This window comes from Labeo rohita, chromosome 19 (assembly GCF_022985175.1).
Source record: "Labeo rohita strain BAU-BD-2019 chromosome 19, IGBB_LRoh.1.0, whole genome shotgun sequence".
In the NCBI taxonomy this organism is placed as follows: domain Eukaryota; kingdom Metazoa; phylum Chordata; class Actinopteri; order Cypriniformes; family Cyprinidae; genus Labeo; species Labeo rohita.
In genome coordinates, this window is record NC_066887.1 from 1,407,522 (window position 1) to 1,419,768 (window position 12,247).

The 12,247-nt window shown below is 36.6% G+C and overlaps 1 protein-coding gene across 1 annotated transcript in view; it reads right to left on the bottom strand.

Annotated features, from left to right (window-relative positions):
• Nucleotides 1-314: 314 nt before the first annotated feature.
• The window catches only part of ptprua (protein tyrosine phosphatase receptor type Ua), a 304,775-nt gene continuing 292,842 nt past the window's right edge, over nt 315-12,247 (bottom strand). Inside the window, 4 exon segments of the mRNA XM_051137296.1 lie at nt 315-1,658; nt 3,171-3,306; nt 3,937-4,094; nt 7,684-7,809. Of these exon segments, the coding sequence (XP_050993253.1) occupies nt 1,596-1,658; nt 3,171-3,306; nt 3,937-4,094; nt 7,684-7,809 (483 nt within the window). The 3' untranslated portion in view covers nt 315-1,595.

The following is a 12,247-nucleotide window of genomic DNA, read 5'->3' on the forward strand; positions in this document are numbered from 1 at the left end:
GGATTGATTCCAACGGAACGCAAGAACCGAAAAATGTGCACTGTAAGTTGCCTTATATAAAAGTGTCTGCCAAATGTTTTAACCTAACATGAACAGAGCTGCTGAGAGACACTGGAAACTCTGGACCATGAGCTGCTCGCATGTAAATAAACACAGTGCGCAGCAGAGATGCTAAGAATGTCCCCACACAACCAAAAGTCTCTCCATTTAATCTTATTGCTGTCTAGAGAAACAACTGAGCTATAGATTATTCATTTATTCATTCAGTTCTATGGGAATTTAAATTGGGGAAAGCAACAGTAATGACACTGAAATAAAAGCAACATTGGAATGTTTTATTCATTCGTGTTACATTTTTTTAGAAAATAAAACACAACCAATAAATACAAAGATAAAAAGCAACTTTTTGGCGAGTGCCTCATCATATTCCAATAGTAGCATTTCTGTTTCTTTCACATATTTGCGTATATCTTTTTTACTGCGATCAATGACAGCGGGCAGCGGCACCCAAAGCAGACGGGTCACAATGGATTGCAATGAAACATGAAACAGGCATGCAGATCCGTGAGTGATCCTCTTCACGCCCACACACACCCATACAAACATGAGTTGGCACATTAAAGACAACATCTAGAAACATTTTGTTTGTTTGTTTTGCAAAATATATATTATATATACACAAGAAAACAAGAAATAAACCCAGAAACCATCTTTGTATCTCCCGCCTGTCAAAATACTGACACTTTTGAGCGTCAATTGCAGATTTAAAGGTGAAGTGTGTAATTTTTGCATCACTAGCATCACCAAACAAGATTTGCAAGATAATTTCAACATGTTCAAACAGCAGTTTCTCACTGGTCATCCAAAAAGACAGTCCAGTCCCAAACCCACACCACTGGTTGAGTCAGTGTTGCTCAAACAGAGCGATGTTTTGATAGCGCCACAGTGTTACACTTCTGAAGAATTAAAGAACCATTTGGAGAATCAACCTATTAATGTCTCTGCACATTAAGCTGGGAAAGGAGATCAACATCAAAAAATGATACACGTCACCTTTAAGTAATTCAATAAAAAGAAAGCCTCCATCAGCCATCACGTCCTTACATTCAAGGTATGCTTTCCAGTAAAATCAGGTGCATCAGTACAGTAGATCGCCCCATGTACAGAGTTTAACAATACACGTAATGTACAAACACAATATCACCCATGTTGTCACATGGTTTCGTTAAAATTCAGCTTGTTTGCCTTCTGCTCGGTGTGTAAGGCAGAGAGCCAGTCACGTGATCAAAGACGCATGTCATAATCTCAAAGCTGTTGAAATCTCACTGATTCCCTCATGGGTTTGGCAGGAATATCTGGCACAGGAGGTCGGTGGAGGAGAAAACGTCAAAACAGAAAGTGCACAGAGGACAATAGAGGGCAAAGGTTAAAGAAACGTGCCGAGTCTTGCATTCCCGCTCTTGATGTAGGTGTGCATTCTCACTGGAGGACAGAAAGGCTCATTCAGATGGGCTGGATTGGCCCAAGCGAAAGGAAACAGAGGAGGCAAGGTGAAGAGGTTGAAGCCGGCGTTGATCGGGTCTCGAGCACTTGTGTTATCTGACCTCCAGGCAGTCCAGGTACTCCAGAGCCAGCTCATAGCAGAACCTGTACTGCTCCTGTCAACAACAGCAAGGCCACATCAGTTAACAACAGGCAACATTCACAGACTACATCAATTTCATAACACTACTACATTTCGGCTTTCAAAGAAAACGTGATTGATTTTTGCTTGTGCATTGTTAATCTGATAAAAAAACATCTAAATAGGCAATTTAAATAATCAATAATAATGACTATAAAAATACTTTATGTGTTACAGAAGCTGTCTCAGATCCATTCTCTTAACAGATTGAAGAAACAAAGGCACAATAAAAGAAGGAAGTTCATGTTGATGAGTTCAGGTTTCTGCGTCATTATTTGTAATTGCACACATTCATTTGAGCAATCTAAGTCAACTGCTGCTGTTTTCTTACTCAGTTACAAATTATTATGTGTATATAAAAATATTTGGAGAATAAATTTAGAAATGTATACAAAAAAAACAAAACAACAACTCAGGCTCGTTGGAAATACATCCCTCTGTATACATTTCTGTTACGTATCTTACCGCACATTTCACGACAGTTTCAAAGTGAAATAAACAGAGAGTGGCAATAAACCATACACTCAGTATGTGACCTTGGCACATTTTTATTACATTGTGACAGGCACGTATTGCTGCGTTTTTATTGCGCTGCTTGAGGTATGTAATGCAGCTGTTTAGAATTAAAATATCCGGAGAGTGTCGCTAAAGGTTAATGCGCTATCGTGTTATAGTATTTGTTGATGCAGCCATGCTATTTTTACTATCTTATGTGGATTTGAGCTGTTTTGTTGAACCGTAGATTCACAGGGTTTATACCGGAGCTCTTCATCAGTCAAGTGCGACGCCGTATTGCTTGACTTACAGAGCAAACCCACTGAATTAGAAAACTCATGCATAAGAGACTTTAGTTTTCATTAATATTAATATTTTAATTACTGGTTCAGAAAAAAATTAAATGTTAAGTCTTCTCAGCAGTCTACTTAATGTCTATTTGTTTTATTTTGCTTAGGGATGACATTATCCTTTATTTATTTATTGGATCAGTACTAAATGTACATTGACAATTTATTATTCAAAATTAAAACAGTGTCAACATTTGTCCTTAGTACAAATTGTCTCTCCAGTCATTTTGACTTCAGCTGTTTAGAAATGTTAAACAACCAACAATAATATCCAGTGATGCAAACGGCTCCCTCTCTGAGTGAAAATATGGTATCATTTTTGTGCTTTGTGTTATTCCTAGCTGAAAAATATATTGGTAATATAAATGAGAGTGAATGTGTGCATATTTAAAAATATATATATATATATATATATATATATTGCTTCCCAATATATATATGCAAATAATTGCTATACTTTGTAGTATACTACTTAGCTTGAAGACTGGCGGGGTCCAATTTTTTAGTATATAAAGTATACAAAAAAATTGGACCCTGCCAATCTTCAAGCTATAATTACAACAACCTTGGCCAATAGCAATAATGAAGTTTGCCTAACCAAACAGCACTAACTAATTTTCGAGATCAGCAAGCACACTAACCATAGACTCCACCATGTTGGGCTTGGAGTTGCGGAGAGTCTTGACGGCGTAGAACACGTCCACCATGTTGTGATGGTGCACCATCTCCATTATCATGGTGCAAGCGCAGAAAGTGCCACTGCGTCCCCCGCCATTCCTTAAAGACATCAATACGTCGTTTCATTAGCATTTTCAAGAAAAGCAGCGGCTTGTAACACTTGAAGGAGCGGGATCTGAGCGGCACGCTTTCAAAGCTTGTGTGGATTATTGTATTAGAGATGTCTGGAGGGGATAGCTGTGAAAGAGGCATATTTGTGCCACCACAGGCTGCCAGACATCTGCAATACTTTTGAGCATGAAGGAATGGAAAGTACCAGTGCGCTCTGGGGAAAAGTCATGCAATAAAAATGTCACTTCCTACTGAGCTAAGATCATTTCCCTTGGGCTACTGATAGAGGAAGGGCACCCCAGCACAGATGCTTTGAAGCACGATAGGCTGCGCCTGCGCCACGCTCTCATTAATAGTGGATAGATGTATTAAACTACAGGCGAGTGCAGGTGGCAGGTACAGATCCTGAGGCCAGAACGCTAAGAAGTCAGATACTGAGGAAAATGAAGACATGAAAAAGCGGTCAGAGATTAAATGCTTCAAGCAGACTTTCACTGTTGGGTGGCTACGGCAATTGCTGGAGTGCAGGAGTGAAAGAGACCTGGATTGTATAATCAACACAATGAAGTGTAATTGCTCTCAAATTAGCATGTGCAAGCGGAGCCGTGCGAAACTTACAGGCAGTGCACTACAGTGCGACCGTCGCCGCACTCCCTCTGCCACTTCTGCACTTGTGCCAGAAGGTTGAGAAAGGCCTTCTTAGAGTCTGGGATTTCACGATAAGCCGACCAGCGCAGGAACTGGAAATGTCGCACTACCAGATGACCTTCCTGCAACTGAACGATAAAGACAGAGAGAACAAGAGCAGAAGAAAGAGAAAACATTAATAAGAATAAAAGAGGAGTACAACAGCAGGTCAAAGCATTTTGCTAGTGTTTTCTACAAATAGGGGGCACTTTGGTGTCCTATTTCTTTCACAAAAAAAGCATGAAAAAATGTAACGAAAATGGTGATTCTGGTCTGTGAGATCTGAACCTTGTAAACAATAATTAAAACCATTCAATAAGAAGAACTGATATTCAATAAATGTATCAATAAATTAACTATTTGCAATGACAAAAAACATGTTGTTAAATAAATAAGCTAATTTTAATCCTTTCTACAGCATGATGGGAAATAATCATAATCATGTATTTTTCACCCTTCGTTGACGTTGAAACGTTGATTACATTTACCATTTAACCATTTAAACCTGTTATCCAAATTATCAAGTGAATATTATTTGATTAATAATAAGTGTTCATTATAATAATCAAAAATGTACATATCCTACACACAACTTTAATTTAGGCTAAATATGCAACACTGTATCTCAAAACCTTTTTTTTTTTTTCAGGCTTAGTCCTACATGTAGTCCTAGATAACTGCGGAAATTGCAAACTTTACACAATATGAATGTAAACAAAAACAGCTCATATATAATATTTCATATGACTTTCTGAAATGAATAAACAATTTTATTTTTTATTATTTGAACAACACTGTCTCACTGGAAAACCATACATTTACCAATAGTTAGGGGTGTGACAATAAATCGATTCTGTGATTTGTCAATGCATTGCGATTCTCTCTTGAATCAATTCTGAGCTTAGTTTTCAATAGCTGATGTGCTTCAGAAACAGCTGTACTCTCCTTGTGTCCACACACCACTTTAACCTAAAATAATCATTCATACAGTTCGAAAATGCTGAAGCGAATTACATGAGTATTCACAGTGGGCTGTGTTTACATTAATCTTGTGTAAAAAAACAAAAAACAAACATAAAAACCGAGGTGCAAGTACATTTAACCACTTACATTACTCAGCCTAATACACAAGCGCTCTTCTTTGTGAGCATTTGTGGTTAAAAACTAGCCTAGAGCGCCAACTGCTGTTAAAAACTAAGCTCAGAATCGATTCCAGAGAGAATTGCGTTGCATTCGTAAAATCTAATCTAATCTAATCTAATCAATTTATTGTCTCACCCCTACTTACAGTTTTTCAAACCTCCAAAAACTCCAAAAATATACCTATACATATTATTCATCCCCATTTTCAAATGAAATAAACACTAGAGGCAGTAGTATAACAACAACAACTGCATTTTACTTGGGCTGTCAGTCAATTAAATTTTTAATTGAATTAATTACATGATGTTTTGATTAATTAATCAAATCTAAATTTGACTGTGAAAATACCTACAAAAGAATATTTGAAGCTATTTTTTGTGTTAAATGAGAAAGTATTAAGTAGACATTACAAATTGTAGCTTTAGAAAGAAATATTGTATTTGATTCAACATAGAATTTATTACAAATAAACTATAAGACATAAAAGAAGATCATCTGAGAAACATCAGTATTTTTTGTTCATACAATGAAAGTCATTGGTAATCAAAACAGCTTTGTTACCAACAGTCTTCGAAATACTTACTTTCATGTTTCACAAAAGAAAGGTTTGAAATGACTTGAGTGTGAGTAAATGATGACTCTCTTTATGAATGGGCTTTTGAATTATTGATTCATTGATAAATCATTTATAAATTCACTGATAATCATTGATAAAACCACATTTAAGCTTGTGATAGATCCAGACAAAATCAGCACTCGTGTCATATTGCTCATGCTGCTCATGTGATATTGTGTAATATGTGATATATAATAACATGAGACAAAACACATACAGGGGCTTTTTTGCACCAATATCTTGAATTTTAGGGCATAACTGCGTTTATGGAGTTGTTGCCCTGCATCATATTTGTAAACAGTCAACTGTATGAAATATGATGTACATGATGTACAGAAAGATGATGTACAGGTCTGGGGGCGGGGCCAGTGCGTTAACTGTGTTATAATATTTCAATCGCATTATTTTTTCATAACTAATTAATTAACGTAACATAAACTGGAATGTGTTTTTAAATATAAGTACAATGCAAAAATATGTATGGACACAGTAAGTGCATTGTATCAAATGATTAATTTAAAGTATGTTTTGATGTTTGCACACAACCAACTCCATATGTATGGCTTTACTAACATAGCATACAAAACGTGCTTTGTAGCCCACCTGGTAGAGCACTGCAAGTGAGTCTCAATTAAAAGAGCTTGAAGTCAAGTTTAGTGTATGTAGTGCATTCATTTCAAGTGTGATAGGGACCATTACTCATTTTGAAATTTCCAGATTCACTTGCAGCTGTTTTGTAATTGTAATTTTAATTTTCACAGAAATGTCAGCAGATGCACGTTTTTCCACTGAGCCTAGGTTGAACCTGAATGTTAAGCACCTCCTTTCACTAAATGTTTCAGGTTCTATTTTGCATTCTATTGGTGGAGTATCAACTTCACGTCAAACACTCGTTTCAAAACAGCACACAATATTCAGCTCATCTGCAAGTCATCGACTGGATCCTCCGAGCATTAATTAGCATCTAAATTACTCTGTAACAAATCATAAAAGCATTGTTCTGTCTTGGGGCTGTCAATTTTTTTCTTTATCTAGGGATGGCGCCATTTACCAACATGATCTATCAATAACACTCTACGCCTTGTACCTTTTTGGGGAAGCGAGACTCGTCGTTCCAACACGGGTGGTTCTCTCTGGGGTCCTGTGAAGAGGCAGTATGGGACATTTTCTGACAATGACATGGAGTGTTTGGCCGGCTTGCAGAGTCTCAAAGAGACAGAGGGGACGTTGGGACTGACAGGGGCTAGCCAAACTGACACGGGCACGGATGGGAACGCGGCTAAAGGTTGACAGCCTGGCTGACAGGAGTGCTAAAGGGGGCTAGCAATGAGAGGTGCAACACTTGGGACAAGACTTCAAAGAGACAGGATGTTGACAATGAAGCCATCAGGGAGGACTGAGGTCAGCTAGAGGTGTGAGAAAGTGCCTTTTTATTCAGACAAGTCAATTTCAGAAGCACAGACCACACTGAGAGAGACTGACACAAGACGTACAGCTTTATCTCTCTCTCTCACACACGCGCACATAAAGTGAGAAACAAACAGGTCTAATTTCAGCCGTGCAGTGCCACCAGTGCTAGTTTGTGAAATGGAGACTTTTAATGACTGACCACACTTTTATACCTTTGCTTTAATTTAATTGGTATTGAATTCATTTTCTAAAAGCCCCTGAAAAGATCATTTAGCCATTAGCCTCAGTTAATTAACCTTTCCAGAGTAGCCCTGAACTCAGAGAATCTCCAATCTCTTAAAAAAAAAGATGGACGTTAAAAGACAGGTCATTCATCTAATGAGGTCTGATTTTAATGAGATACTGTAATAAATGTCAGTGCTAACACCAGGCGAGAACGGCTCATGATTGGAAGGCACACAGGAGATAACATATACCTAAAAATGGCTTATTTGGCCCTACAGACTCACCCGTGTGATGTTGGTCACCCTGAACAGGCGAGTGACGATGTTGTCGTCAGTGGATCTGGAGAGCAGCTCCACTGTCATGGGTCCAAACTGCTGCATGCCTGTTTCAGGCCAGTACTGCAGACAAGGCTGAGAAAGAGAAGGACATTTTTATTTTATTTTATTTTATTTTATTTTTAAATCCATGAGAGAGAAGGACATATTTATTATTATTTTTTTATTTTATTTATTTATTTATTAAATCCATGATAGAGAGAGAGAGAGAGAGAGAGAGAGAGAGAGAGAGAGAGACGGGCATAATTTAATTTAATTTAATTGTAATATTATTATTATTATTATTATTATTATTATTACTATTATTATTTTTTTTAAATCTATGTTAGTTTAATTGTTTGTTTGTTTGTTTTTTCATATAAATATTGAATTTGTAGTATTGAAATTAAATATTTCAAATTTGACAAGGTAATCTAATCTTGCCATGTCAGAAAAAGTAAAAATATCCTATTATTTGTACTCTCTATAATATAATTTATTTTATTTTTATTTATTTATTTTTATTTATTTATTTATTTATTTTTCCTGCATGTTGGTTTTTCAAATAGTAGCTTCTTTCAGTTCTTCTTCTTCTTCTTCTTCTTCTTCTTTTTTTTTTTAACAGTATTTATTGATCTTTAATCATTAATCATTAATAAAAATATAACTGTTCATTTTTTCTTCATATTTAGGTTGATTACATAACACTAACAGATACTTGTTATTTTAGAAATTTTTAGTTAAAATTAACAAAGACAGCATGTTAATTGTTAGTTCATGTTAACTGTTAATTAGTGTTAGCTAAACAAACCTTACTGTAAAGTATAAATTTGTACCTGTTAGTCTATTAATACATTTTAAAACAAAACAGTCTGTATTTATTTATTTACTTGCTTGCTTACTTACCTGCCTACCTTGTTATGATCTTGGAAATACCACCCTTAGGTTTTTTGTTGTTGGTGGTGTTTTTTTCCCTAACATTATGACTCACTCACATAATTATAGAAGATACATATTCAAGTCAATGACTGTATGAAATGCATTAAAAATAATAATCATAGATAGGAGACACAGAAAATGGGCATCTTGCGATTAGGCGAAGGGTGAAGATAGACAGTGAAAGGATAATAGAGTCAAGAAAACGGCAGAGATAGGCTAATCAGCACTGAAAATCCAATTGCAGCCCACCAAGATAAATAATCCTTGCTCATTTCTCCATATCGGCTGCATTTTCTAGTCCAATCTCCCACCAGATTACCATTTGCTCAATGTGTCAATTAATTTTCGCTCACGCCGGTTGCAGACAGATCTAATCCAGCACAGCGTTATTTGAAACGAGCAGGCGTGAAACAGCTTCAGCCATGTATTTCCAATCAGAGATACAGAGATGTTGATACAGATGAGATAGAAATTGATAAATCCTTGTCACAGTGATGCGTATTAACAGAGTGACACTGTGTGGAAGAAGATAAATATTCATCCGAACACACTCAGACACATCAGAAAAGGGTGACTGTAGCAGAAAGAGAACAGAGAGATATTTCTAGGAAGTTAGATGACTAACTGAGTGTGATAATGTCTGGAAAAACATTCGCACACATCAGACGGAAGACAGGAAACGGAAATAACTGTTAAATAAATAATCTTGTGCGGATTACCTCACTCATGCAAGAGCACACACACATACAGGTATTATCAGGTGAGTGTTAAAGATGACACACTCTAATTTTACATTCGGAGTAATAATGTACACCAGAGATGCTTTATCATGGAGAACGGGTCACAGTGCTTGCCTGCAGGGGGGAGAAGAGTGAAAATCACGGGTAGGCTGGTGTCTCGGTGAGTTTGTCCTTTCCATTGCCAATTTAGACAAGACAAACACATTATCAATGTGGGGAGTCTCAAATGAAAGGCACGTTGTGTGTTTGCTATTCACCCAGAGTGAGAATTACGGGCTCTGAGGGGTGGCTGACCTACCAAAAAATAGCTTGAAACCTTTAAAGACTTCAAAACAAAAAGTTGCGGGGGGTCTTAATATATGCAATGTTATTTTCAACCCCCAGTCATTTCTGGCCCATACGGAGTTTTCTTCCCTCACAAAAAGTGAAAACACTACAAACTGCACTGAATCTGACATGTTTAACTCTAATGTGGACAACTTTCATATGTGCAAAGAATTTTTGCAGTGTAACCTAGTTTATGCCTTTTTTATGTCAATTTAACTTGACATTTGTTATTATAGGATGCTTTAATTATCCTATTATGCAGGCTGCAAGATAGATAGATAGATAGATAGAAAGACTGATTGATTGATTGTCATCCTAGATGTTCTAAATCTAATCTCTCTAAATAAATAGATTAGAATTTCAAAATCATCCTACATTGCTGCAGAAGTACCGTCCCAGTGTTTACAAAGTGAACATGCAAAGAAGGCCAAACGCCCTTAACAAAAAAGGTGAAACAATTTTGAAGTTGGTGGAGAAAATGAGAGGGAGTTTTTCGACATACCCTAAAGGTCGCTGCAGACTGAGTCTGATGTGTATTAATTCATCCGTTGTGAATAAATTTGCAAAACAATACACAACTGAATCTTCAAGCAGTGAGAATGATTTTGTTGTTCACTCTCTTCTTAAAAGAGAAAAAGAAAGGACATATTGGGTCCATCCAATTATAAGATATAGAGAGGAAGGAGAGAATATTTTTTGTGCACACCTCCTTAAGGAGCTGCGGAGATTATCCCGGGCGATTCAAAGTTTACTTAAGTTATGTTACTGGAGCCACAAATTATAAAGAAGACCACTACTTTCTGTGGACTCAGTGTTCAAGGACCTTTACAGTGCTTTGTGCTACGAGATGAAGTGGATGAACTTGTCAGATGCAATTTTGAATTTTGGCGTTCACTTGTACGGTGGCTCTGATCTGTCAAAACACCTTTCAAAACGCTTGCTACGGATGCAAAAAATGCAGAAAATCGAATCCGATCGTTTTGGAGGCAGTGTGTAAACATGATTGACATAACGTGAAGTCGTATTTATTTTTTAACATGCAAAAATTTCGGATTTGGTGTGCAATGACCTTCACTAGATAAGACCCTTCTTCCTCAGCCAGGATAATTTAGAGCCCTTTGAAGTTGCATTTTGGAAGTTCAGACTTGTGGGCACCATAGAAATCCACATTATGGAGAGAAATTCTGAAATGTTTTTCTCAAGACACAATTTCTTTATGACTGAAGAAAGAAAATAATCTGTAAATGTTTGTTCTGGAAGTGAACCTTTGAGTAATTATTAACTTTTTAAGATGATTTTACCCAAAAAGGCAAAAAAAAAAATAAAAAGAATAATAAAAAAGAATAATAATAATAATAATAATAATAATAAATAAATAAATAAAATCACTAGAAATATTATTTAATGATTTATCACTTTTGACCAATAGGTGGCGCCGCTCCCAAATTAATGTGGTGTGGTTCACTAGGGGTGACTATGACAAACACATAGTTTGGTGCCAACATGCTAAAGCATTGCAGACTCAAATCCAGCCTTAGATCCATTTTGACATATTCATATCTCCTGACCACTAGGTGGCACTGTGATGAAACTGTGCAGGCAACATCAGGACATGGTCATCATAACAAACTTCAAGTGTGGTCTGAACACAATGAAGTTTTCATGTTCACTTCGGTGAGCTCTTCATCAAATTAATTTGTGCGTTATTTGAGAATGGTTGGGTCTATCATAAAGCTTTTGATAGTTTTTCAATTTTGGTGAAAACCGGACAACAACAGCTTTTTTACATAATGTCAAACATTTAACAAATGGTCTCATTGACAGCAGTGGTTCTAGAAGCAAAGTTGTTCAGAATGAGAAGATCTAACATATGATATGAATATTGTGTGCATGTGTGAAATGTTGTGTGATAAACGAAGTGTAAAACAGCTAGAGGCTGATTTCTGGCCAAGAGTCAAACAGGACCAGCGAGTTTCGTTCCGAATGGTCTTCATTAACCTCGTCTAATAGGTGCTCATAGTTAATTGGCTGATGGCGGCAATGTTTTTCAAGATACACCAATGCCCTCATAGAAGTGGGTGGCACCTTGGTCAAAGAGACTACATCCCAAACTTTAAGTCAATCAGACTAACGTGCATAGTTACACCCATTTTTATATATTTTTCCTATTATAGCACCACCAAGTGGTCATACTCCACAATTTTATTAATCCGACCAAGGACTGAGCTCATTCATATGTGTTCCAAATTTGGTGAAAATATCTCATTCCGTTCAAGATTTATAGCCATTTTAGTAAAAATGGCCCCATGTACTTCAAACGTTTTTGTCTTTTTCTGACCGACAATGGTATCAAGCCAATAGTTTATTCTAATGGTGAACTGGATCATTTCAGATGATTACATGTTTGTTCGGATCATTTGACTGCTGTATTGGATCTGGCAGTGGCTGCATCAAAAATCACAAGTACATAATTTCCTAATGCTTTGTCTGTAAATTACGGTTTTATATGGATATTGTTTTCAAAACAA